Source organism: Ictidomys tridecemlineatus, chromosome 1 (assembly GCF_052094955.1).
Source record: "Ictidomys tridecemlineatus isolate mIctTri1 chromosome 1, mIctTri1.hap1, whole genome shotgun sequence".
In the NCBI taxonomy this organism is placed as follows: Eukaryota; Metazoa; Chordata; class Mammalia; order Rodentia; family Sciuridae; genus Ictidomys; species Ictidomys tridecemlineatus.
This window is the reverse complement of record NC_135477.1, coordinates 207,989,852-208,017,549: the sequence shown is the minus strand read 5'-3', so window position 1 is coordinate 208,017,549 and position 27,698 is coordinate 207,989,852. Positions and strand designations below refer to the sequence as shown.

Below are 27,698 nucleotides of genomic sequence, written 5' to 3'. Positions count from 1 at the left end.
ATGTGTTTTCTATAATGCAATAATTTTAAAAAGCTATAAATAAATATACAATAAAAGAAAGTAGGAGAATAGGGAAAGGGGAACTACTGGATACTGACGGGTAGCAAAGTATATTCCATGTTTTATGATTATGTCAAAATAATCCTGAGTATTAAATACAACAATAATGCAATAATTAAAAAAAATCAAAAACATTTACTTTAAATGAAATAAGTAACCAAATCATAAATTTTTAAAATTAATCTACAAAATTATATGTAGGGGCTGGGGATGTGGCTCAAGTGGTAGCGCGCTCGCCTGGAATGCGGGGGTCCTGGGTTCGATCCTCAGCACCACATACAAACAAGGATGTTGTGTCTGCCAAAAACTAAAAAATAAATATTAAAAATTCTCTCTCTCTAAGAAAAAAAAACACAAAATTATATGTAACTTTAGCCAAAAACCTTTTCAATTATAAGAGCAAAAAAAAAAGAAAAAAGAACTTATCATGGCCTACTATTCATATATATTGAGAAATCATAATATTACAATAATCATGAAAGTATCACAATACAAATAAAATCCCCATATGAATATATTTGTATGTAAATCCTGTATGCTTTATTGTGATAGTAAAGTCTAGATATATCAACCATAGCAAAAATAATCTCAGCAATTTAGCTATGACCTTTCTCAAAATAAATTTAAACCTACTATTAGGGCTATTTACTGGTGACAAGTCCTTGCCTCCGCAATGCTGAAGTAAAATATCAGAGAAGCATGCCAAGGTAAGTTTAGAGTGGTATGTTGAAGCTTTATTAAAGGACAGTAGAAAAGACTTCTCTTCAGAGAAAGAAGGGGACCCAAAATGAGAAATCCATGAAAGGGCGAGATCTTCTCTTTTTTATAACTAAGTTCTTCCTTCAGCTTTCCCGCATTCCTGTCGAATTTCTGTCCTTTGATCTGTCATCTTGCAGTTATGAAATGTACATGGGAAGGCCCAAAGGCTGGGGGACAGGTGGGCTGAAGCAGTAATCTGGGCAGGAAGGGCTTTTGAATTAGCATCTCCCTGTTTGCTGGGAGCTGCTTCATTAACATTTACTTGGAATGGGCTCTGGGCCTTGGGGACATTTTCAATTCCCCTTTTCCTGGACTCCATTCTCAATATAATGTTCATTCTTCATTTTACTTGATATTAGACCTGATTTACCTAATGACACTAACTACCTAAATAATAATAATAATAATAATAATAATAATAATAATAGTAAAAATAAAAGAAAGTCAAAATAAAAATTAGCTGGCTCAAGAGGAAATTAGGTGCCCCAAAACAACAGCTCCTTTCTTCAAGAAAATGGCCTGTGGAGATTTGATTTTGATAATTATTCCACCTGTCAGTCTCCAGCATCTGGTAGGACAGTGGGCTGCAGAAACACACCTGACACATAGTATTTTAGGCAGACTGAAAATGTCCTTTAAGCATAAGGAAGACAGCAAAGAATCTCTTCCACTGACATGTTCCCCACCTGGTTGGCCAGTAGGACTGAGGACATAGTGGCCCAGTGGAGGACTTAAGCCTGCAGAAACTGCCCAGAGTCGCAATCTTCTAGCTCCTGTTTTCACCACTGCCAGTCTTAGTGGTTCCAATAAATAGTCTTTCTCCCCCAGCCTACCTCACTAGGCCAATGCACACTCACCATTTCCTGGTTCCCTGCAGTTGGGCCTCCTTGGGATCCTCAGTTTCTGCACAGCAGAGCAACCTGTGACTCTGAAGTATGAGATTCAAATCCAGACAAATGTCAAAAAAAAAAAAAAGAGGACTTAGGAGATAAGAAGTAACAGTGAAAGCCCAACCTCCTCCTCCCTGACAACACACAGAATTGAACAGTTCCCACAAAATGCTCTTTATTGGAAGGGGCTCCAGATCATGTATATTGCATCTGAGACCAGAGAGCCCTTTGTGAGTCATCACTAAAGTTTCAGGGAGGGTTGTTATCAGGGAGAACAACCCTGATTTTTACAAGCATAATACAAAGGCAGGTACAAGGTTAGTGGTTTAAAATTGTTCATCACTTAGGGAGTAAGTTTAGATCACAACATCAGAATTTATGAGGCACTACTAAGGTTTCAGAGAGGGTTGTCATTTGGTCAGGGAAAGCCAGAATTTATGAGTCATCACTAAAGTTTCAGGGAGGGTTGTTATCTCATCAGGAAAAACCAGACATGGGTGAATTCAAGGCACTGGCAGACATTTCAAGCAACTTTAGAAATCACAGTAATTTATAATGAAGCAGAAATTAACTTTTCATGCCTGTGTGATGAGATGGCTCCCAATCTTAAGAATTTAAGCTGGATTTTTTACTTGCCAAAGCCATAACTTTTAAAGTATATCTTTCATACTTTAACAAGTATGAATATTAAATTATTAATATGAATTACTACAAATTATATCTTAAACAACAATTAAAATAGAAACTAAGATTTGTTATTAAGTGGGTAAAAATTTTGATTAATATATTGATGATATAAATATGGAAAATTGTGACAATGATAAAAAGACATTTAATATAATGGCTTCAATATTATAAGTCCCTATGATTAATGTTCAGTGGGTTAGTTCTTCAATTTTTTTTTATTCTTTAGTTCATTTTGAATTACAGTCTTGTAAATGTTTGTTAAGTATACAAATTTCAGATTTTGTACCTGTAAAGTAGAAAAATGGCACATTTGAGCCCCTGTGAGGATTTTAAAACTTATAAGCCACGTAGGGCATCTTAGCACATTTTTTTTTATATTTGTACACAGTACAATTCTAGAGAGGAATGAGTTGGAGATATAGTCTACTCTTCTGAGCAAAAGAGAAAATAGCCTTAGGCTATTTCTAAAGCTTTTAACTTTTTTAACTTTTAAGAATTTTTGGTAATTTGAAAAACATTTTTAAAATGAATTGTTTGAAATTAATTATTTATCTTTCCTGCATTCTTTTTCACTTTCATTTAATTTTTAGAAGAACTAACAGAACAGAATTTTAAAAATGTTCCATGTGAATATAAATGTATGTTTCTAATGATCAAGATAGAAAGCAGAAGCAAAACATCATCAAGTTTGATGGGTCTGCCTCAAACTAGAGAGTTACATATCTATTTCTGCCATTCTTCAAGAGACTCCTGAGGTTGAAAAAAATCACCAGCCAACAAAGAGAAATGTGGTTTTTGTTTGTTTATTTCTCACAAATAATTCAAGCTAAAATACAGTAGTATCACTGTAGTTTCAGAACAAAGTGTGTTTTTAAATAATAAAAATTATATATATATATATATATATGTTAGATAGATATTTTTTTGCCTGGATAATCATCTTGTACATATTTCCCTTTAGACACAGTTCTTGGAAAAATGTGTCACAAATAAGACATGGATCCTACATTGCTACACAGAGTAAATAAGGCATATACTAAGAGCTTAAATAAAACTTGGCATACAGACATAAATAAGTAGAGAACACCATAGAAAACTATATCTAAATGCTAAGCAGCAAATTCATAGTCTGTAAGTACATGAAGAGACAAGTTATCATAGTATATTTTATGATTGAGTTGCTGCTAATATACAGAGATAGAGATATTTATTAAGAGATGCATATTTTTTATTTAAAAAGGGAAAGATCAAATGATGTAGGTGACTTAAACATGAGCAATTAATATTTTTCTGCACTCAGTATCTTTTTTAGCAGATATATAAATTGTAATTAATTCCAACCAGTAAAATGGAGAAATGGTATAAAGATTATCCTCTATGAGTAAAACTACTTAAAAATAGTACCATAACTTCCATTAGTGTCCAAATGTTTATTCCTGACCCCCCCCAAAAATACTGCTTCTTTAGAACAATTTCTGTAGATATGATTTTTTATAATAAATATTTTTGTGATTTTTTTTGCACATTACTTGATATAGTTATGCTTCACATTTTCTCTTCTGTGCAAAATATAGACCTGAGAAAGACTCAAATCTCTGCTGCCTCCTCTGCAAAGACTTTTGATTTCTCTCAGCACATGTTCCATCTACCTATTTTACCACCTATATTCTGAAAGAAAAAATTTCTAACTTCTAAACTCCCTTGATATTTGAGCTATCTTTTAATTTTTAAGCTTATATCATTTCTATAATGAATACAGTGCTTTCAGTAAAAATGGCTATTATTATGCACCTGGTTCATTTATAGGAGTTTTGTTTTGTTCTTTAGTTTTATTTACAATGAAGTTTTAAAAAAAAGTTAATGTTGAAAGAGAATACAAAGAAAAGACCACCAACTCCAATTTGAAATTAAATTAAATCAAGATTGTATTGTGTACACAAACCTGGCCAGAACTGTCTCTTACAAAACTCCATGCTAGAGATCACCCCCTGATCTTCAGGAAAAAGTATTTTCAGCACAAAATATTACAAAAAAGGTGGGTGTCTCGGGTACTATACAGCTAACAAGTTTTTTACAAGCATAAAACAAAGGCAGATAGCAGGTTAAGGATCTACATGTCTCAACATTTCAAGGTAGGGAATAAATTCAACTCCAGACACTAGAATTAATGAGCTGCCACTGAGATTTAGAGAGAGTTGTTATTTGGTCAGTGGGAGCCAGGATTTATGAGGCACCAGTAAGGTTTTAGAAAAGGTTGTTATATGGTCAGGGATAGCCAGGCATATTTGAATTCAAAGCACAGGTAGAAATTCCAAACAAGTTTAAAATATCAAAATATTATTAGGCCAAAGAGAATTTTTAGTTTTCTTACAGAAAATAAAAATAAACTTTTTATAGCTTTTTGACAAGATGTCTCCCAGTCTTATACTGGAATTAGTCTGGTTTCATGATTAATACTGTTCAGAGTCAAAAGATTGTTTTAAAATTCCAGGCCTTTTAAATATTTTTTATATTATGCCATTGAAATATTCATACCAATGGTGATCACACCAGGTGAAAAGATTAATATTTGGAAAATAATTTCTAATACAATAGTAAATATAAAATTGTTATTTTTCCTCTTTAAAAGTTCTTTAGCACAGTTCATGTTACCAACATTTGTTGTATATTTTCTATCTAGTTTTAAGATTAAGCCTTACATTTACTTTGATAGGGAAACTAGTTAAATTTGATTTCTTCAAATGGACAATGTCAAGATTCAATTAGATATCCCAGCAGAGGTTGGCATGAAGCACTTGTGATATGTTTAAGGAAGACCTCTAGAAGACTACAGCTGCTTGTTCATGTGATTGCTTTTGTTTTCCTAAAATAAATAAAGTTTTGTATGGTAAAACAATAAAATTATCAAAAAAGTAAGATACAAATTGAATTTTTAAGATGAAATATATAGCTCACAGTCATAATTTTTTTGACTCACCTACAGGCAATATGTTACAAAACAAATATTTTGCAAAGTTCTGATAAATGATATATAAAAACATTTTTTAAAACTCAATGATAAAGAGGCATAACGAGGTGCACAAAAGATTAGAAAATGGTTCATAAAAAGAAGATGTACAGAATATCAGTAAGAACAAAAAAAAGTCTTCAGATAAATTCAAATTAAAATCCGAATGGCATATAGTTACATATTTATTGGACTGGTTAAAATACAAAAGGCTAATAGCCTCTCATGTGGGCAAGATTGCAGAGCAACTGGAAATCCTCTGTGATATTTCTGAGTATATATAATGGACCCAACATTTTGAAAAACAAACTTGTATTTTCCATTTTTGTTTCTAAAATTGAACATAGACACCAAATGTGAGTCCCAAAACCTCCACTCTGAAGTTTTACCCAAGATAAGTGAAGACATACATCACAAAAGTAGCATTTAGTAGCATTTTATTCATAATACCTAATATTTGTAGTTTGGAGTCTACAAATAGAAAATTAAATACACTCTGGCCAAATTACCTATACATTGAATAGCATTTAGTAAAGTCCTTCAATGCCTTACAGTTAGATGTACAATGAATTAATAATAAAACAAGATAACTAAAGTTCATTTAAATAAAAATACATAAACTCTTGTGTTTTATATAAAATTCTAGCACAGACTATTATCAGTTGAGAAAATATAAAAATAGTGATTGCTTCTGGAGTGATGGAGTTGAAATTGACTATTGTAAGAAATTTGGGGGTTTTGGATGATTATAAGGCATAAAAATACAATTATGGGAGAGGGTCTCATAAAAAAAAATATGTTTCACTGTGTGTGGTGGTGCAAGCCTGTAATTCTAGAAGCTTGGGTGAATGAGGCAGGAGGATAACATATTTGAAACCAGACTCAGCAACTTAGTAAAGTTGTAAGCAATCTAGAGGGACCATGTTAAAAAACAAACAAAAAAAAAATTTAAAAAAACTGGGTATGTGGCTTAAAGGTCAAGTGTGCCCTTTAGTTCAATTCCTAGAGAAAGAAAGAAAGAAAGAAAGAAAGAAAGAGAGAAAGAGAGAAAGAGAGAAAGAGAGAAAGAGAGAAAGAAAGAAAGAAAGAAAGAAAGAAAGAAAGAAAGAAAGAAAGAAAGAAAGAAAGAAAGAAAGAAAAGGAAGAAAGAAAGAAAGAAAGAAAGAAAAGGAAGAAAGAAAGAAAGAAAGAAAAGAAAGAAAGAAAGAAAGAAAGAAAGGAAGAAAGAAAGAAAGAAAGAAAGAAGAAAGAAAAGAAAAAGAAAAAAATAACACCCTTCACAGCCCGAAACTGCCCAGGGGATTATGACAAAGAGCCATAATCCAAAAGTTGAGAATTTCAAGTGAACTCATGGGGAAAAAGAGAGTCAGAGAAAGTGTCTCTGGAAATTATTTGCCCAGGTAATATAGCTAATAGTATGGCAGGGGTTATAAAAATCTGAAGGGTGGTATCACCTTGGGGTCTCTTAACCACACTATCTTTTAATTGGACATTAGATGCTAGGTGCCCAAAGAAGGTGGGATGTGAATGGTGAGAATTTTTCTACTTTTATCTATATTTTTAAAATAATTAGGGATAAATAAGTTTGGATTTGGCATTCATGAGCTTTTGAACTAATCGTATCCTGTCTTTAGTGAAGACGTAATTTAGGAGCAAACACATGGAGCGACCACAGACTTATCTGAAGCCACTCAAGAACAGGAAAAATTGAAAATTAGAACAAGGAAGAGACATGCTAAGCAGGGCAACAAAGACCTGCTGGAATGCTGGCAGTTATTTTGCAAGATTCCAGGGTCCTTGGATGATAGGACATGACACATCACAGGGACATTTGGAACATGTGAGTTAGAGCCTCAAGTGAGACTCTACTCCTTCCCAACTCATATCCATGAAGATTGAAATGGCTGAAAATAACTAACAACTCAAGGAGGTTGGAGACAAGACAGTGGAACAGAAAGAGTCAAAGACAACAAATAAAGGAATGTAACTAGGGAGAAGATGTGAGGGAGAGGGTCACAGAGTATCAGGTAGTGATCTGATCATGTGATGCACAAGGCCTCTAGGGCTGGAACCCTGTTAAAAAAAAAAAAGAGCCTCAAGTGAGAGAAGGTGCCCAGCAGGGACACAAGGGGCTGCACCCACAGGCTGGGACATAGCCATCTGGGGTACTAGGGGCAGCTTAGGTATGCACAGTGGAGTGGGATTAGCTGAATATTAAGGGCTCTCTGTGTATTGACATTTTGATCATCTTCTTGGACTCTTGAATATAGATAAGTGCTGTCTAGGGTGGCAGGGTCTCTGGCCCTGGAAGTCCCATGGAGCCCCTTCCTGGAGTTCGTGGCCTCCTCATTCATGACTGTCCCCCTTGGTTAGCTTTCTATGTTATACCCAGGGCCCTTGCCATTCTACTTCTATCTCTAGAACTTTCCCGTCCCCACTTATCACATGGATACCCACTCACTCTCTCTGGATTTTGCTTGGACATGAGCTTTTCAACAGTCTGGAGGTTCCCCCTCCTCATCCCTGTCTCTAACAGACAATCTCTGTGCCCCCCACATTGTGCCCATTGCCTTTACCTTTCCTGATCTACTCTATATTTACTTTTCTCTCTCCCCCCTTTCAAAATTATAAGCTCCAATTACATTGTATCCCCAATGCCTAGAACAGAGATGCTCAATAAATGTTTGTTCAGACAAATCCTGAATCAACATCTACCACAGGAACTCAGCACATACCACCCAATTTTACTGACCCTTTTCTCCACCTAAACTTGTTTCTGAAGAGCTGAGATGTGAGGCCATGTTTCCAACAGAAACCGTAATGTGTAAGTGGAATCTCATCATGACTCCCAAAGAATCCACTCTCCTTTCACTGGTGAAACAGATCACATGACCAAGTCTGAGGGCAACAGAATCTAGGCTGGACTCTGCCCAATTAGAAAGATAAAATAATCTAATTTATGTCAGCTGCTAACATTCATCATCGTCACATGGTCATCATCCTCTTCATGACATCATTCTCATCAACATTATGTCACTATCATTGGCATAACCATTGCTGTAATCACCATCATAATCATTTTCATCATTATTGCCACTTTCATCATCATCATCACCACCACCACCACCACCATAATCATCACCACCACCACTACCATCATCACCACCATCATTATCATCACCATCATCACCATCACATTTATCATCATCACCATCATTGCCATCATCAGCATCACCAGAAACTCTGAGGAGAGACAACAATTCATAGAGTCAGCCCCTTTCATCAAGTTCATAAGTAAAGGTGGAACAAGAAATTTTCATGGCTAAGAATCTAGTGATGATGTGGTTTTGTACATCCAGGAAAGATGGGTGTGAAGTTCATGTGTGAGCACATGAGGGCCTGGTGAGCACATCATGATAAAGCCTGAGAGTGACCTGCTGTGCCCACTGAAGCAAGTATCTTTCTCACAGGAAAATCAATCCGCCTGAGGAAGATAAATGCACATTATGGGTAAAATACAAATGTGAGATAATGAAGAGCAGAGCAGTAACAGATTTAGGGTCAGGCAGTAAACTTTACTCTGTTATTCACTCTAGTTTGAAGAACAACGTAACATAATTAACAAGGTTGCATGTTTCTTAAGAATGTTTTTAACCTGATATCCTGAAATAATGACTGTCATCTCTATTTCAAAACTTACTGGGTAATCCACGTGAACTTTCATTGTTTCATGAGGAAAGAAATCCATCAGCTTGTTAAAGCTAACAAGGGCCATTGATTTTACTTATTATTTGAAGTTTCTTAACTAGTTTTTTGCTTTGGTCTTTTTGGTGTCTCACATTTTCTCATGGGGATGAGTTATTGCCCCACAGGTAGCTGTCTTGGAGGAGATGCCCAGTAGTGAGTCAAAGTGATGGTCAGGATAAAAAATAATGGGACATCAGATATCTGTGGACCAAACACAGAATTAGCCTCACTGTACAAAACAGAGGTGCTCCTCAAAGTGCTGCCTGGAAAAATCCCTTGAATGGGTAATGGTTTGGAAAAGATCACTTTGTCTTTTAAGGTTCTGTCCTTCATTTTTCTTTGGCCTCCAGTGGGCAGAGGCCCCTGCCAAGTGAGCGTGAAATGCATTCTTTCCCTGGCTATTAGGAAGATGGCTTTGCCTCCCACCACCCAATTCTGCAGAAATAGACATCACATGAAGTGCTTTGTGAGACTGCCATATGTCACTCCACCCTCTTATACACTCTGCAATAAGTAGACTTTCCCAAAACCAAGGAGGGACATGGTAACAGGATAACACAGGAGAAAGAGAGTGGGCTCCATAGCATTCATGGCTCAAATCACAGCTGTATTTTCACATGGCCTCTGCATTTTGTTTTAGTGTCCATGCCTCAATCTCCTCAAACTTAAAATGAGAAGAGGATTCATCAGCCAGGATGATGCAATTGACATTGGCAGGGCAGTTTTTCCATGAAAATTAGCTTGTGTGTTCAGATGTTCAAAGCTGGATATTACTGCCTAGGTGTACCAGTGAGACACAAATCCTCATGTGAAGTTGAGTGCAGTTTTGCCACATGGAGTTGGTCCAAGGCTCCTCAGCATTGAGGCCCTGGGTCTCAAGCATGTGGTCAGCCAGGATGCTATTGGTGGCTAGTGGACTTAACCTGACTGCTTAATGACCTGAGCACAGGACCACAAAGCACCAGCTCCCCACCCCCCGACTGCCTGATCTCAGCAGCAGCTGTGAAGTCAGATTTGTTCTCTCCAGAAAGAAATGGAGACAGGAGTCCAAGAGGTCAGTCCCCTCCTCCCACACGTAGCACTGTTTAAGGACCAAATCCAGATTGATAGTCACACTTCTTATCCACAATACATGGTACCTCAAAAATGCCTCCTTCAACTTTTCCAGGTAAATTCAGGCAAAAGGACTGGGCTTCTTACCCTCTCAGCAGGTCTTTGACCACTGAGTTCCCAAACAGAGCCTTCTTCCAGTCCAAGTGAACTTGGTCCAAGGTCATATTTTCATGAAATACCAACAGCATTCCTTCTTTTGACTCTGGTAAGACAGTGCCAGCCCTACAAGTATGAAAGATCCTATGCCCAGAAGGGCCTCCAGTTGTTCTGCTGTGCTGTTCTCATCATCTAGAAATACTCAACAATTTCATCCTTGAACCTGTGCTCTGAAAGTGCAGCCTAGTGGAACAAAGGCAGTCCACAAGCACAGACTGCCTGCATCAGGCATGGCCATCCTTCCTCACCTTCCCAGCCACCTGCAGAGCCTGCAACACACCAGGAGCACATGAGGCTAGGGCTGGCAGAATGCCTTGTCAGCCAGCAGGATGCATAGTGAGTACTGCAGGTGCATCATGAGGAGGCCGGAAAGACAAGCTGCCTCAACAAGTTGCTCAGTACCTAACCACACCTAGCTTTGAATGCAAAAAAAAAAAAAAAAAAGAGCAGCAGCATTCTAAGAAATATGACTGACCAAAGAGCTGCCTAGTGGATTTCTGTTACTCATCAGCATACCAAAAATCTTTCACTTTAGCAAACTTACTCAAGTATCTGCTCCAAAGTCACCTTTTCTTTTGATCTTTACTCTATGTAAACATGACTGTAAAAGAAAATTACTATTGGATAAAAAAGTAAAGAAATTTGTCTCCCTGGATTACACAGTTGTCTGTTTACTGGCTTCAAATGAAGTCTGAATGTTTAGCTAAACTACCAGTACTGAAGGCTCAGTCACTGAATACTGAAAACATTACTTTTGCAAGCTGCCCTAAAGCAATTCTCTAATTCAAATAAATATTTACTGCACATGTGCTCTCTGCATGGCACTGTTGAAAGGGCTGGATTTCATGCAGAATAGACAGTACTAAATTACAAAGTTATTCCATGTCTTCTTTTGAAATAATTTGTAAAGTTTAGAGACACTTAAATCACATGATGAAAGAATAGCAATGGAAATAGGCCATAGCCTAGAACATTGACTCTTCTAATTAAAGGTTAAAATATTAAATTTCAATGATTACATGACTGAAGAACTGTATCCTAACAGCTTAGAATTCCAAAATGACAAGTATCACTCACATTTTAAGTGAACTCAGAAAAAAGATTAAAAATTATTCTACACAAAGCAATTATGGAGTCTACCAGCTCTAAGAGGTCATTCTGGCTTAGAAAAATAAAAAGATGTGAAGACAGACGCCAAATGATTTTTTTAAATACCAATAACTAACAGGAAATTTTAAGTAAATATTCTAACAGCTGGTATTAAAAATAACCCTCTAACAGCATATTCTTCATTACTGAGCTCAGATAACTGGACCAAGAATGGAAATTACTATATCTTATAGAAGATACAACCTTAATTATTCATTATAAATATAACCATCCATAGCTCTGCCACAATATTCAAGACATTTTACAGCTTAGCAAGCATATCCATTTGAAAACCATCCACTATCTTTTTCTCTTGCAATGATACTACCCTTTAAGGTTGTTTCTCTAAAACAACCCAACACCTGCTTCATTTATGTACAATGAATTGGAGCATTTTCTACTCTCATGTATTACTTATAAGAACTAGTTAATAATTTTTTTAAAAAAGAACCCAACAAAATCATGCCATATCCACCAAAATCTATAAAAATCAATTGTCAGCGATAACTGTGGATGGCATGTGCTTCGGATTCCCTTAGAAAGTTACTCTTCTAATTTTTTTCAGGTTCTTCAGAATTGTCATGTTTTGTGTTCTCAAAGGTACAATTTTGCTAAACAATAAGCTTTTAGTAAATTTTGACTGACATGATTACTCTGAACGTGTTCCAAACACATCATACCCAAATTCATATCTACATTAAACACTACTAATTCTGAGTGTTCAGTAACCATGGAACCTAGACCATGAGCTCTGCAAGCACAATATCCAAGTATTCTCACCTTCACTGAGAAGCAGTATCCACTAAACAAAAGATGAAACCAACCATAGTATACAGTTATTGCATCTTATATTTATTGATTTTTGGAGTTTTACAAATGAATATGGCTTGCTTTAGGTAAATTGGTAAAAAAAAAAAAAGCACAGAAATTTAACTGCTTATATTTAAAATTATGAAAATTTACATCTCACCTCTGATACTGATTTTAATTAAAATTGTGAAATAACACCTACTACAGCTTGAGTTCCATTGAAGATAAGAGCCAATTTGTTCCTTGTGATACCTCTGCTGTCAATTACTGCCCTCCTGTTGCATTTTACTTTGAAGAAAAACACTGTTGTGTGGAGTAAAATCTACTTATAATTTGAAATGATCTTGGCACTGTGCTTAGCAGTTGATATGCAGCAGCTCTGCTCATCCTCACAACAATGCTATAATGGAGAATATTATAGACAGTGTCACTAACCTTAATATACTTGTCCAAGGTCACTGAGCTACTTCCCATTATTAACAGCACAGAGTATATCCTGAATTTTTTATCAAGAGGGCCCCAAATAAGACCACACCTGCCAGAGAATATGGATTCATCCCACCATGGGTACCTTCCATTTAATCTCAGCAAATTTATTTTTCTCGAATTCACCTTAATCTGACCATCTGCCTTGGCATGGAGGAGCAGAGCTGGTGTGGGCAACAATTTATCTTCCAAGTTTTGGCATTTAGGTAGCCTTCATTGTCATATCTTGCAAAGCTAGAAAAGATGAAGATCTCTTTAGTAAAATGACATATATGGAATGGCCTTACCAGCAATGCTATTATTAATCCTGACAATGTTTAAAGTGACTTTAAATATTTTAAATATTCAAAACAATTCTGATCTTAAATGAAGCAGTGTTTATCACATAAGCAAATGATTTGTGTCATGTTATAACACATAAGATATATAAATGAGTAATTTATCCTTCATTCCTCCAAAAATGACTTTGTATTTCATTAATGAAAACAGAACAATGAGTTGTCTGTGGAACTGAGTATCACACCCAAGGCCTCACACATGTGAGGCAAGCCACATCTCCAGCCCAGAATGCTGGTGTTTGAATGATGCTGTTAGAGTAACAGTGTAGTGCCAGCCCAGCCATCCACTGTCCTCTGACAAAAATTCCTATTTAACTGCTACATACACTGATGTTTCATGGATTACATCCAGAAAAAAAGTTTACAGAAACCATATAACTTCTACCTTTTTAGAATTACTGTACACTATATTGTACTCTTTGAGATGCAGAAAGAAATTTCAATTCAGACTTCACTAACATAGGAGCAAGAACAGTTAAACAGCATCTACTGTTCTTTGTTAATTAAGGAAGACTGCTCAGCCAGGTTGTTGGCACACACCTATAGTCCCAGTGGCTTGTAAACATGAAGTAGGTGGATTGCAAGTTCGAACCCAGCCTTAGAAATTTAGTGAGGCTTTCAGCAACTTAACAGAACTCTGTCTCAAGAAAAAATTAAAAAAAATTGTTGGGAATGTGGCTCAGTGATTGAGCACCCTGAGCTCAATTCCTAGTACAAAAAAAAAAAAAAGTCAAAAAACATAGAAACAGAATAAGCTGCACTGTAAAAAAATTTAATGACTTTATCTAAGAGCTAATAAAGGTACCTCTGAAAATCCATGCTAGTCTCTGGAAAGTCATAGCAAAAAAAATTAACCAATCCCTAGAGAGGCATCTATTAGTGAATGAAGTCAAGTGAATTGTAACAGAAACATAACATCTTGAAAGTCACATCCAAAACTAAGCTGGTCTAAAAGTGAACTCTGTTTACTTCCTGCATTCTAGTCTACTCACTTGTGAACCTTGTTCTTGCACAAAAATGCTGTCATCATGGTCTACCCAGGCCACAAACTTCTGAGGCATTCCCAATCTTTATCTTCAGATCTTAACATCTGCTCAAGCCAACTCGAATAACCAAAGAGGAACAGATGGCTCTGCTCCACAATCCTTCCCCAATTCTGGAAATGCTAGTGATGAGGGCACGGAGCTCTCAGCAAAGCTTCTGCCCGAACAGGGGGCACAAAACCCAAGGCTAAGAGTGCTCTTGGGGGCTGGGGTTGTGGCTCAGTGGTAAGCAATAGCCTAGCATGTGTGAGGCACCAGGTTTGATTCTCAGCACTACATAAATATAAACAAAATAAAGTTCATCAACAACTAAAAAAAATTATAAATTAAAAAAAAAAAGAGTGTTCATGGGATTTTAAAAAGCACAGCTGGAAGGAGACCCTCTTTCCTCCCTCTTGCGGAAGAGCCTGAGTATGGCCCCTGCTCTGTCCCTTAGCCCCTAAGGCACTAAAATCATGCTGGCTTCTGTAGCATTTCATTCCTTTGAATCTTTCTTCAGAAATCTTCTTTCTTCAGTAATCCTCCTTTTAAATTATGATGGTTGATTGAAGCCAAGCATCCTGACTTGCACCTTCTAAACATTTTCAATCTCTGTGTTCACATCTATCAGCAGTGCCCTAGCTCAGGTTCTCATTGGCTCTTGTCCCACAGCCCCACAAGTCTCCTGTCTCTAGTCCTCACAAACAGCTTCTGTGGTACAGACAACAGGAAGGTCAATGTTCCCCACACACACCCAAACCCATCAATGGCTCTCCATTATTAAAGAAAGATCTAAATTCCTTAACAGGACTCACCCAAATCTCTATATACAATCTTCCCTCCAGTCAAACAGCTGTTCCTCTTTGACTCACATTTTAGCTCTGACTACCCAAAATTGCTTAGGTTTGGTCTGGAGCTCAGATACACACACCACACCGAATTAATTAGTAAGTAGAAAGTTCCCATTCTTGAAAACCTAAAGAAATCAACAAAATGTGACTTTCTTCCAGCTTGCTTCTAGGTATCAAAGTCATCACATTGATGTCTACATTTCATTACATCAAATTCCTAAATATTGCTGTTACAAATAACTGGTGCCAATGTACATAACACACAGCAGCAGCAAATGTCTGAAAGGAAGAATCATAGGCTATAACAAAAGGTTCTGATCACCGATGAATCTCTGCAGACAGAGCACCAGCACTGACTCCCTGAGAGGCTTTCTCACCCAGACAGTTTCCCTGTTTCTCCAATGGTGCCACTACCCTCTGTAGAAATCTGTAGCCTGGCACATGACCTCTGCTTCCTTAAGGACAGGACCATGTTCCAAGCATCCCTGGATCTCCAAGACCAGTCCTCAGAATACATTAGTAAGGTGCACTGGATATCAAGTTAGAAAACTTGGGCTTCTTCCAATAAATGTGATGAAAATATTTGAAAACAAAAAAATATTTTTAATATCTCTAACCCATTGTGTAGTTAACTAAATGATTATTGTTTCTGTAGAAAAAAAAATATTGGAAGATGTTGAGAAATAAGGTCTGTTTTTTTTTTTTTAACTTATAGAAAATTTCAGAGAAAACTGCATAAGCAGTCAAAAAACTGGTAAATTGGACTTGAACAAAAAAACCTATTGGCCTTATAAGGATGAAAAGACTATAAAATAAGAAAAAAAAATTATACTTCATATATCTGATAAGTGTACATTTGTGTATATCCAGAATACAGAAGAACTATTAAAACTAAACAAAAAAAGGACCGCTCAATTTTTAAAATGGGTAAAGAATCTGAATAGGAATTTGTCTAACAAAGATAAACAATGGCTAACAAGTACATGGAAATATTGAATATCATTAGTTATCAGGGAAATGCAAATAAAAACCACAATGCAATGCCACTTCATACCCATTAGGATGACTACTATGGAAAAACACCATGGCACAATGTTGGCAAAGATATGGAGAAATAGAATCTTCAAACATTGCTGATGGGAATAAAGAGTGGTTGAGTCACCTTATAAAACAGTCTGGCAGAGTTTCTTATGGCCCATAAATTTCAATCCTAAGTATCTACCCCCCAAAAACACAGAAGTCAACTCAAAAACACCAATATTCACAGCAGCATGATCATAAAAACCACAAAGTGAAAGTCACTCAAATATCCATCAACTGATAAATGGATAAACAAACTGTAGTGTATCTACATAACAGAACACTATTTAGCAATAAAAGGAATGAAGTTTTGATATGTGCTACCTCAAAAACAGGCTAAAAAACCAGATACAAAGGGCCATATATTGAATGATTACATTTATATATATCATGTCCAAAACAAGTAATTTCACAAAGAGAGAAAGAAGATTCATGACACATGGAGCAAGAGTGAGTGGAGACTGACTGCTAAAGGGCATGGGTCTTCTTTGGGTATGACAAATGTGTTTCAGTATTATATAGCTGGATAGGCACACAACTGTGTGAATATACTAAAACTCAGTGAATTGCAATTTTAAGGAGTGACCTTGATGGTAATGTCAATTATATATCAATAAAGCTGTTATTTTTGAAAATGGCTGCCCAAATCCTATACTAACACCTCTGCACAAGGGTCTGGTTGAATCAATCTGCTTGTTACAGAATAAGCTGTTAGAAGAACACACAATCTATTCAAATCAGAAAATAATCTATGTTCCTACCAATAAATCCCTATTTCAATCCCCATAAAACCAGATCAAAAGTAGACAGAGCAAAGAACAAAAGAGCATGCAATTCAACAATTAGCTGGAAGGTTATAGAATAAAACTAACCAAAGATTGTCTACCCAACTTTCCAATCAAATGATCACTTACTCTGCCAGTCTAATTTAAACTTTATGCCTAATATAGAAAAAAACTGTTTCAAATACAGAAAATCCAACCCACTTAATATGTAATAAAGTCTTTTCTTTTTTGGGGGGGGGTAGTTTTTGATGGACATAATTGCTTTATTTATTTATTTATTTGTTTGTTTGTTTGTTTGTTTATTTATTTATTTATTGTGGTGCTGATGATCAAACCCAGTGCCTCACACATGCCAGGCAGGTACTCTACACTGACCCATAATCCCAGCCCTGTAATAAAGTCTTAATATTTATTTAAATGTAGTATAAAAAGTTTAACAATTGCAGCTAACAGAAAAAATAAAGAAAAAGGCCTTCATTTATAATTACAAATTCTGTTTAATCCTTCACTTTCCAGGAATATTTTTAGTAGTTTTTATGGCAAAAAGTTAAAGAAATTAACTCATAAGTAAAATGAAAGGCACTGTATAAACAAATTCCTGTACTCCCCCAGAAAAGATTCAAAAACATGAAACTTCAATATTTTAGAAAACAAACAAGATTACACCATTAGCCACAATAAGATAGCAGAAGGAAAAGTCCAGGAAAACCTCATTAATTTGGCCTAGTATTGAAGACTCAGTAATTTAAAGTCTGCCTTGATTTAATTTCAGACTATGTATTAAGAAATATTTGCTAGGGGCTGAGGTTGTGGCTCAGCAGTAGAGTGCTTGCCTGGCACATCAGGGCCCTGGGTTCAATCCTCAGCACCTCATATAAAATCAATAAAATAAAGGTATTGTATCCAACTACAACTAAAAAATAAATATTAAAAAAGAAACAATTTTTAGGCAAAATAAAGTGCAAATAAACTTGCTAGAGTATTATTTGATTTAAAAGTTTCACATGCAAATAACTTCTGCAAAAATAATAATTAAAACAAGTTACATGTATTCTTTAGAATCCTGCATTCTAATAGAAGTAAAGGGTATAAAATAGAGACTAAAATACTGCTTAAATCTGTTAAATCACTAGTTGTTCCATGTTTCTGTTTACTTTGGCTGTGAAAAACTGGTTTAGGAGTCAGAAAAGCTTCCCAGGCAAGTCTCAGACAAAAACTTATTCATTCTACTCAAAGTCTGGCAATCTAATTTTCTGCTTTTATTTTAAAAAATGTGAACCATACAATTATATTTAGTTTATTTTGGGGGCCATTTACTTTATCATTATTTTCAAACAACATATTGTGAAAAATATTGCCATGTCTATACTGAGAAACATAAACAGATCTTAAACAAGATCCAGCAGCATACTAAGTTTAAATACTTACTCTGCCCATTAAAAATAGATTTAAAATACAGGACTTATGTGATTCTAAAAACTAAATAAAATATAGTCCACATCAAAATTTGAAATAAAGTACCATCGAATGTTATGGCAGCAAGTGCCATAGAGTTATGCATATCTAAATTTAAAAGAAACCATGTTAGTCTTCTCTAAATTAAAATGTATACTATTCTCTTTTGCATCTTTAACTTAATAATGACAATATACATAAACCATTGGGAGTTTGAGGCTGAGGCAGGAGGATTCTACATTCAAGGCCAGTCTTAGGAACTTAGTGAGGCCCTAAGCAACTTAGCAAGATTCTGTCTAAAAATTTTAAAAAACATAAACAAAAGGGCTGGGGATGTGTTTCAGTGGTAAAGTGCCCCTAGATTTAATCCCCAGTACTATAAAATTAAACAAAGAAGTAAATAATAATTTGGGTGTCTGTGGATGCCTACCATTTACGTAGGTATTCAGTGCTAAATGAAAACTGGTGAATAAATCGCCAATTGGACCATATTGTCCCAGCCTAGGGTTATTCAGCAAACAAAGTTAATTGAAGTGAAAAAAAAAGCACTCTCAGGAAAGGCAATCTAGATGTACTTTATATATAGAAGACAGTTCAAAGAATAAACAGGAGATCAATGATAAAGTTGTGAATCTGCTTCATTTGAGGTCATCTTTATATGTAACTTTGATTGAAATAAAATGTAAAGCAAACATAAAATTAAAAATCATATTTACATCAGGATGTGATAAAATCTTTGGACAGAAGAGATACACATAATTTTAGAGATGATCACACAATCATATAGTTTACATAACTCATAAAAACTATATTATTACCCTATTATGGAAATAATATTCTGTATGCTATTCAGCCATTGGTATCCCTGTTTGAAAATTGTTAAGAAATTCATTTTGAAAGTTACTTTAGGCTTTCCTTCAGGTGAATAAAACACAAAAGTACTGCTCTTTGCAGAAGAAAACATTCTGTATTCAAAACAATTATAGCTGGTTGATCAAGTTTTCAAATATTGCTTTTAATATTTCCTTTTTAGATGTTTTTTTTTTTTTTCACGGTGGACACAATCTTTTTATTTTATTTTTATGTGGTGCTGAGGATTGAACCCAGTGCCTCATACAGTCCAGGCTAGTGTACTACCACTTGAACCACATTCCCAACCCTCAAATTTTCATATATTAACAATGAGTTAAAATCAAGGCAAAAGACCTAAAAAGAACTCAATATATTTAAATATTTTAATCATATTAAATGTGTAAGAATATCTGACACGTTCTTACGTATTATACTAGTATATTGTTAAAGAAGAGAATTCCTTATGTTAATAAGAATGTTGAATGAAAGAAATCTTTGAATAACACAAGTTTACAGTGGAACACACGTATAATCCCAGAAAATCAGGAGACTGAGGCAGGAGAATCACAAGTTCAAGGATAGCCTCAGCAACTTAGCGAGGCTTTGTCTCAAAAAAAAATTAAAATTAAATGTGCTGGAGATCTAATTTACTAGTGAAGTACCCATAAGTTCGATCCCCAGTACCAAAAAAAATGTTATCTCAAAAAAGTACTTTTTTTCCCTATTGGATTAGAAAAGATTAAAAAGATTAACAAAACTTGGTGTGAGCAAGGGTTTTGAAAATAGGATTCTCATGGACATTGAGGAGGACAGCTTTTACAGATAACAGCTTAGCTATATTTATCAATATATAAAATGTATATAATCTTTGACCTGGCAGTTTTACCTCTAAGAAGATAAGTGAATAAGTATACTATAATCAATGTACCATTATTAACAAGAAAGAAAAACAAGTAACAATCTAAATGGTTATGAAAGGAGTAGCTAGATAAAGTATGATGCCTCTAAATAATAGAAAACTAGGCAGGCAAGTCTGGGTTGTAGCTCAGTGGTAGAGCACTTGCCTGGCATGTGTGAAGAACAGGGTTTGATTCTCAACACTGCATATACAAAGGTCTATTGACAACTAAAAAAATAATTTAAAAAAACAAAACTAGGCAGCCAGTAAAATTATTACCCATGATTATGCACATCAGGTTCAACTCCCAAATGGAGATATATATAGAATACTATAAAAATGACCACATAGCTTCATATATAGAGAGAGACTGCTGTGTATTTAAAGTCTTATATATACTTTCATATCCAACAATAAGTTTCCAAAAGTGAGTTAATGGTTGCCATTTCTTTGTGCAGGAGTTGAGGGCTTACTTTTGTCATTATGTTGTTTTATATGGGTAAAAATTTTGCTATTATAATAAAAAATCACAACAAATTTTAAGAGAAAGAAGTGCCTCTATATCACCAAAATTACTTCAAATCTTTTCATCTTCCTATTTAAGAGAAAAGAATTCATTGAATGTTGCAAGTAAATGTAACACAGGATCTCCTCAGAACCACACTTTAAAATGACAAGATAATAGAAATTAAAATATTAGAGTCAAAGAGATAGGGAAAGACAGACATCATTATTCAAACAGCACACATTATTGGCATCCACCTTACTACCCAGAGGTTGTATAAACTCAAACACTCCTAAAACACTATCCCTTTTACACATTAAGGAAGCAGACTAAAATAATAATAATAATAATAATAATAATAATAATAATAAGAAGAAGAAGAAGAAGAAGAAGAAGAAGAATTAAAGAATTTTTTAAGATGTAAAATCATAAAACACTTACCACAGTAAAAATATTTAATTATTTTCCTATCTTACATTCTTTCATAGTACCTTTATTAAGAACCTGAAAAAAAAGTTTGGAGAAGTGAAATAGATTTTAAATGTATACCTTTAATCTGATGTTTATTTCCTTTAGATTTATGTTTTTCTGGAACTAGACAAAACAGTTCAAAAGTACTCATGGGAAAATAAGCAAGCAAGAATTCCCAGGAATATGAAAAGCAACAAGGGGAAACTAGTTTTAAAAGATATTAAAACTTTTATAAAACAACTAATGTGATACTGATATATGAAGAAAAAGACTAATAGAATTCAAAACTCAGAGACACCCCAATACCTCCAAAAGTTAACAATACCATAAGAGATTCAAAGAAGGGCTCTAAAAGCAACAGATGAAAATAACAGACACACAGAAAAAGATAAAGTTGAACCTATGCATCATTCTGAACACCAGAATAAATCCTAATTTGAACATTTAAATGTAAATGTGATATCATAAAAGTACTAAAACAAACCATGGGCAAATTCTAAAAATCTTGGAGGCCTTTCAGTGACTTAAACCTCAGATACCTGGGCTGGGGCTTTAGCTCAGTGGTAGAGTGGTTGCCTAGCACTTGTGAGGCATTGGGTTTGATCCTCAGCACCACATAGAAATTAAGAAATATTTTTTTAAAAAATCAAGATACCGTAATGATTAATATAAACTGTAAAATTTAAAGAAAAAAATGTAAGACTTTTGTATACCAAAATATGTGAAGGTAAATAAAAATAAGTGAAAATCTGGGAAAAACTAGAATTGATATTACACAGGGCTAATCTCTCCAATTTACAAATTTCTAGAAATTGATAATGAGAAAAAAGCAACCCAAAACAAAAATGTGAAAAAACTCATTAACAGAGAGTTCACAAGAAAAAAAAATACAATTAGTTTTTAAGCATAATATGCTCAGCCTTATTAATAATGATAGCAATCCACATTAAAGTACTCTATATTGATAATTCTCATCTATCAAACTGTTAACAAATTCAAGGGTTGTACACAGTACATTGGAAAGGTGCCAGGAAAAAATAGGAACTCTCTCATACACTGCAATCTGCCCTCTTGTATCTGTGGTATTCAGACTGGATTCAACAATCATAGGTGAAAATATTTTTTTTTTAATTGTCATACTGAACACATAGGAACTTTTTTGTTGTCACTATTTCCTAAACAATACAGTGTAACGACTATTTACATGGTATTTTTATTGTATTAGGTCTTCTAAGCAATCTAAAGATGATTTAAAAGTATGTGCAGAAAGTGCATAAGTTATATGCAAATACTATGCTTTTTACATAAGAGACTTAAGCATCCTTGTATTACAGTATCCACAAAGGGGTCCTCAAACCAATCCTCAGTGGATAATGAGGAGCAACTGTACTTGTGGGAGTTTAAAACAGTGCAACACCTAAGAAAAGAAGAATTTAACTAAATTATAAATGCACTGCCCACTGGCACAGCGATTCCACTTCTAGGAATGTATCCCACAGATGTACTTGCACATGTATAAAATGATATGTATACAAGCTGTTTCACCATAGTATGGTCTGTGGTAAAACTAGAAACAAACAAAACACCCACGGTGGGGGGGGGGGGCTGGCTGGCTAAGTAAACAAGGCACTTAATAGACACTGTTTAAACACAGCTGTTTTTTTTTAAAGTGTTTTTTTTATAAGTAAATATTATATTCTTTCTAAATAAATACTAATAGGAAAAAATCTCAAAAGCATATAAAGAAACAGCCATAGGATAGAATTACTTCCATAGTATTCTACGTTTTATATATATATATAAAAAAATAGAGTACATTGGCATTTTTCCTACCATAAAAGGAAACAATTGACATCTATGGGAAATAAATTAAAGGTGGTTATCTAAAAAAGAGGGATGAAGAGGGGGCAAAGCGGTTGGAAATCACATTTCCCAAGCATGCCTGTGCCATTTTAACTTTTGAAACATAAGAATATGTTATCTACATTAAAAGAATTTTTAAACATTAAAAAGAATACTTACAGAAAGAAGAGAAAGAGACACCCATAGATAAGACTTAAAACTAAGGTTTAAAGAGATTTTTTTTGCTCTGAAATTAGATGCTGAAAAGCAATCTTGGTGTGTTCATTGAAAAAAAAATGCTTTTTTTTCTTCAATCAAGTTAAAGAATATGATAATCTGTTTTTAAAAATCTATTTGAATGAGTAAGAACTTTGGAAAGGGAAGAAAAGTGTAAAATGAGGAGACTAATATAATGGTTCTCCAAGTACCAGCAGCGTCAGCATCATGTGATAACTTCTTAAAATTAAAATTCTCAGGGTCCCACACAGACTACTGAATCAGAAACTTTGTAGTAGTCCAGCGATCCTGGTAACACCATCAAGTCTGAGAGTCACATATCTTGTCTGGTTCTCCCCACAAGTTCAGGTACACCACCAGTCTGCATTTCAAACAAGTTTCAAGACATAGGACCACACTTGGATAAGCAAAGCTGGAGTCCTCCAGGGGGGAAAAAGTTATGTAATCTTCATACCATTGACTTTCCCATGAAACCTGTCCTCAGTATCAGATGGAAAAAAATGCTTATACAGGCTTCCTAGCCAAGAAATATTATGGAGCTAGTTTCCTACGTAAACTGTGTACACAGAGAAGAAATGTTTTCGAATACATTCTTATAAAAACTATAACAACTATGAATCATTAAAATTTAACTTAAGGATGTCTCACTTGAAAAAAATTATAAGTGGACCTACAGACTTACAGAAATAGGGTAAAGAAACAAAAATAATCCATATTCCATTAATTCTGCTTGTGTTGTCTGAACAACTTAACCTCTAACTGCCCACCATGTGCTTTCATGAAAAAGCACCAAGAAGTTTGTTTCCCTCAAACCCTTTTCAAAAAAAATTGTCTTCATGTTGATGAACACTGGTCTTCCATTTGTTTTACACAAGGAGAAAGATCTGTATAGGAATCTTCTGAATAAAAAATTCTAGCTTAGCAGAGTAGCAGCACACACGTCCAGAAGGCAGGCAGCTTTAGAGCAGTGGCACCGCAACGAGATTCGGACCCAAGCTTGAGCCCTCCCTAAGCCCCAGAGCTGCCCCAGACTCCCACCCCGGCTTCCTGATGGCGCTCGTCCATCTGTCCCCAGCCATGCCGCCCAGCCCCAGGACCCGCGCCTTGAGCACCCCCCCCCTTCACCTTCCTCTTCCTGGCTCCGCCTGCCACCAACCCGCTGGCCACCACGTTGGTGGAGCTGAAGAAGGCTCTGTCGCTCCTGGGCGCCCGCCGAGGGGGCCATGGGGGGCAGCGACAAGAGCCATGGTGGCCCCAAGCATAAGAGCAGCCACAGGACGAACCAGCCCGCCAAGTACAGCCAGCTGGTGGTGGAGACCGCAGGCTGGGCGAGCAGAAGCTTGTCGCTGGCGGGCATCTATGCAGAGGCCAGGAAGGTGGTGAGGTTCAACCAGCAGAACAGCCGCACCTACCTCAAGTACTTTATGCAAGCTAGTGAAGAATGACTTGCTACTGCAGGTCAAGGGCACAGGCTCCACCTGCTCCTTCAAGCTCAATTGCCAAAAGCTGGCGGCCAGCTAACAGTGAGCCCCTTTTACGCTCCTGCTGTGCACAAACCCAAGAAGCAGGCAGCACGGCGCCACGTGGACCCCTGACCCACCAAGCGCGCCACAGCCAACAAGCAAGCACCCGGAAGGCCGCTGCCACCGAGAACAAGAGCAGCAGCAGCAGCAGCAGCAGCAAGGCCAAGAAGGCAGCGGCTGGGAGCAAGAAGTTGAAGAAGGCAGCCAAGCCCAGTGTCCCCAAGGTGCCCAAGGGCTGCAAGTGAGCGCCCAGGCCCTACAGGCGACAATGTGGAGGGGGACCATTCCTGCTGGGCCAGGACCTCCCCTCCCCTCCCCCATGAGATGCTCTCCCCTCCCCTTCCCAAGTGCTGCAGGGAGATTTTTGAAACAGCCAGAGTGACGCCCTGATTGGCTCTGGCCCTTAGCAATGGCGTCGCCATGGTTACCGCCCCACCCGTCAGCCAATGGGCAGGGCCCTGGTTGGCCAACTATCTTCAGCCTCCTGGCCTGGCCCCCTCCCTCTCACCACTTCTGGGCTCACAACAATTGCTCAGGGTGCAGGGCAGCGCAGCGCTCCCCTACCCCCCAAGCCACAATAAAACATTCTTGACCTTTGCAAAGGAAAAAAAAAAAAAGGATTCTAGTATAGACAGAAAAATTTAGAAGTGGACTGTGGTGGCACATGCCTGTAATCTCAGAAGCTCTGGAGGCTGAGACAAGACTCTCTCAAATTCAAAGCCAGCCTCAGGGATGGTGTGGCACTAAGCAACTCAGTGAGACCCTGTCTCTAAATAAAATATAAAATAAAGCTGGGTATGTGGCTCGGTGGCTGAGTGCCCCTGAGATCAATCCTTGGTATTAACTCCCCTCCAAAAAAAAAAAAAAAGGATGACTTCTTTTTGAAAGTCACCTTTAAATAATTTTGTGTGACCAATGTGCTGTCTTTTACCACAGCTGAAGTTTCTGGTTATAAATGAGACTGCAATCCATGCCATATATTTTCCTTTCTTTATTTCTCTTCTACATGTAAGTGAAAGTATCGCACCCACATTCACTTATGTGTGTAGGCAGGTTCTGTTGTGTACAAACCTAACTGCTCAGTAGCAAAGTGGGCTTGATAAACGTTCAATATCAGAGAGATTGTGGTTGACAACTAACTCTTCCAGACTGGAATCCCATGCTTCAAGGGTACTCAAACTTTCCTTTGCCTTAGGCAAGGCTTGGGCTCCAGCATTTCACTTTCCTTGGGCAGTGACCCAACCCCTGAAGTACAAAGGTCACTCTAAGCCTACCTCTGCTTTCTCACACAGGGCCAAATGATAGTTTAGGGGTGGAAGTGAAAGGAAAGTGACCACAACACTCGGAATGACCAAGAGATCTTTATTGCAGCAGTGCAAAATAGGAGGAGAGAGAGAAGAAAAAGAGAGCAAGGGAGAGTGAAGCAAAGAATTGAGACAGAGAGAACAAGAGATGCCCCCCCCCCGCCCCACCCCAGCAGGAGAGAGTTTTTAAAGCCAAATTTTAATGGGATCTCTGGGTCTCCAAGCTGCCTTGTTGGTGGATAATGATTGGATTACACAGTAGTTGCTAAGGGTATCCTTCTCTGCCTTGAGGCAGATGGGGCAGGGGTCAGATGTGGGTTTCTTTTGCACCAGATGGGTGGTGTTCAGACTTGATGAAAACAGGTGATAAAGGATCAGACAGGTGGTGGGGGGGGGTGTTGAGTGCATGTGTTATCCTGCAGCTAACATCCATTAAGCCTGCCCTAAAAACAACATGGTTCAGCCTGTCCTGAACCTAACACTCCTTCCATTTGTTTTTCTAAGTGACATGGGAAAATCATAAAATCCTCTGGCTACATTCTGCTTAATGGTGGGCAAGGTAGGACCTAAGAAAGAAAGTGGAGGAATGTTCAGGGACAGGTCAGGGAATACCAGGCAGTCAGAAATAACACCCAGTGGCTATATACAATTTTTTTGGGCAGGGGTAAAGTCCATAAAAATTCCTTAAAACCACAAGTTATCAATAGCATCAAATCAGTCTTGGGCAGAGGAGATCCTTGGTATCAGCCATTGGTCCTGTCATAGGGACTCTAGGAAGTATCAGAGGTAGCTCTGTTGATTCCAGTAATGTTAACGGTGACAGCCCAATTTCAGCCAGTGGAAGCGAAATCGCCTTGATCTATAAACTGAGAGTGGGTGGTGTAATCCTGGTGCCATGTCACTTAGATGTTAAAGTATCATCTGTGTTTGGAATAGAAACTTAAAAGAAATTTAATGATTAGTAAAAGAAGAACAGGATTGGTGAGAAATTTTGAGTTTGATGAGCGTGGTGGATGTTCAAGACTGGATATTTGTAACTGGTGCCTTTTTCAGGTGGGAGACATGGTACCAGAGAGAATGTCTAAAAGCTTGGTCACTACTGGGGTAGTAAGTATGACTGTATGGGGTCCCATCCAGCAATGACTGAGAATGCAGTTCCTGAAGTAAGACTGAGTCACCCAGTTGAAGAGGGTCCAATTTAGTTTGTGGTTGTGCTGGATTGAGGCAATGAATGTTGCAGGAAGGCACTGGTCTGCTTGTTTCCTGAAAAGTGGGGGCTAGATTTTTGTCTAACTGGGTGGAGGTGAGAAGTCTGAACCTGGGAATAATCTGCTTGATGAGGAAAAAGGTGATGGTGTCAGCAGTTTCCCTGGATGTAGGAAAATCTTCTATCCAGCCTGAAAAAGGATCAACCAAAGTAAGTAGGTAGTGAAGCTTTTTGTGCCTAGGCATGTGAGTGAAATTGATCTGCCAGTCTTCGTCTGGCTGGTGGCTCCTCATCTGATGTGTTGGGAGTTTAGGTTTGATGCTTTCTTGTGGGGATGCTGAAGAGCAGGTAGACTAAGCAGAGTGGACCTGCCAGAGAGCAGATCTCATTTCTAGGAAGTGAAAGAGAGGTTGTAATATCTGGAAAAGAGGTTATGAAGGGTGTTAGGTGGGGGCAGAGTCTCT

General features: G+C 36.9%; 1 protein-coding gene across 1 annotated transcript in view; it reads right to left on the bottom strand.

The window, feature by feature from the left end:
* The window catches only part of LOC144364965 (uncharacterized), a 33,511-nt gene extending 20,401 nt beyond the window's left edge, over positions 1-13,110 (bottom strand). The window contains 2 exon segments of the mRNA XM_078015371.1: positions 1,677-1,747; positions 12,991-13,110. Of these exon segments, the coding sequence (XP_077871497.1) occupies positions 1,677-1,679 (3 nt within the window). The 5' untranslated portion in view covers positions 1,680-1,747; positions 12,991-13,110.
* Positions 13,111-27,698: the final 14,588 nt, after the last annotated feature.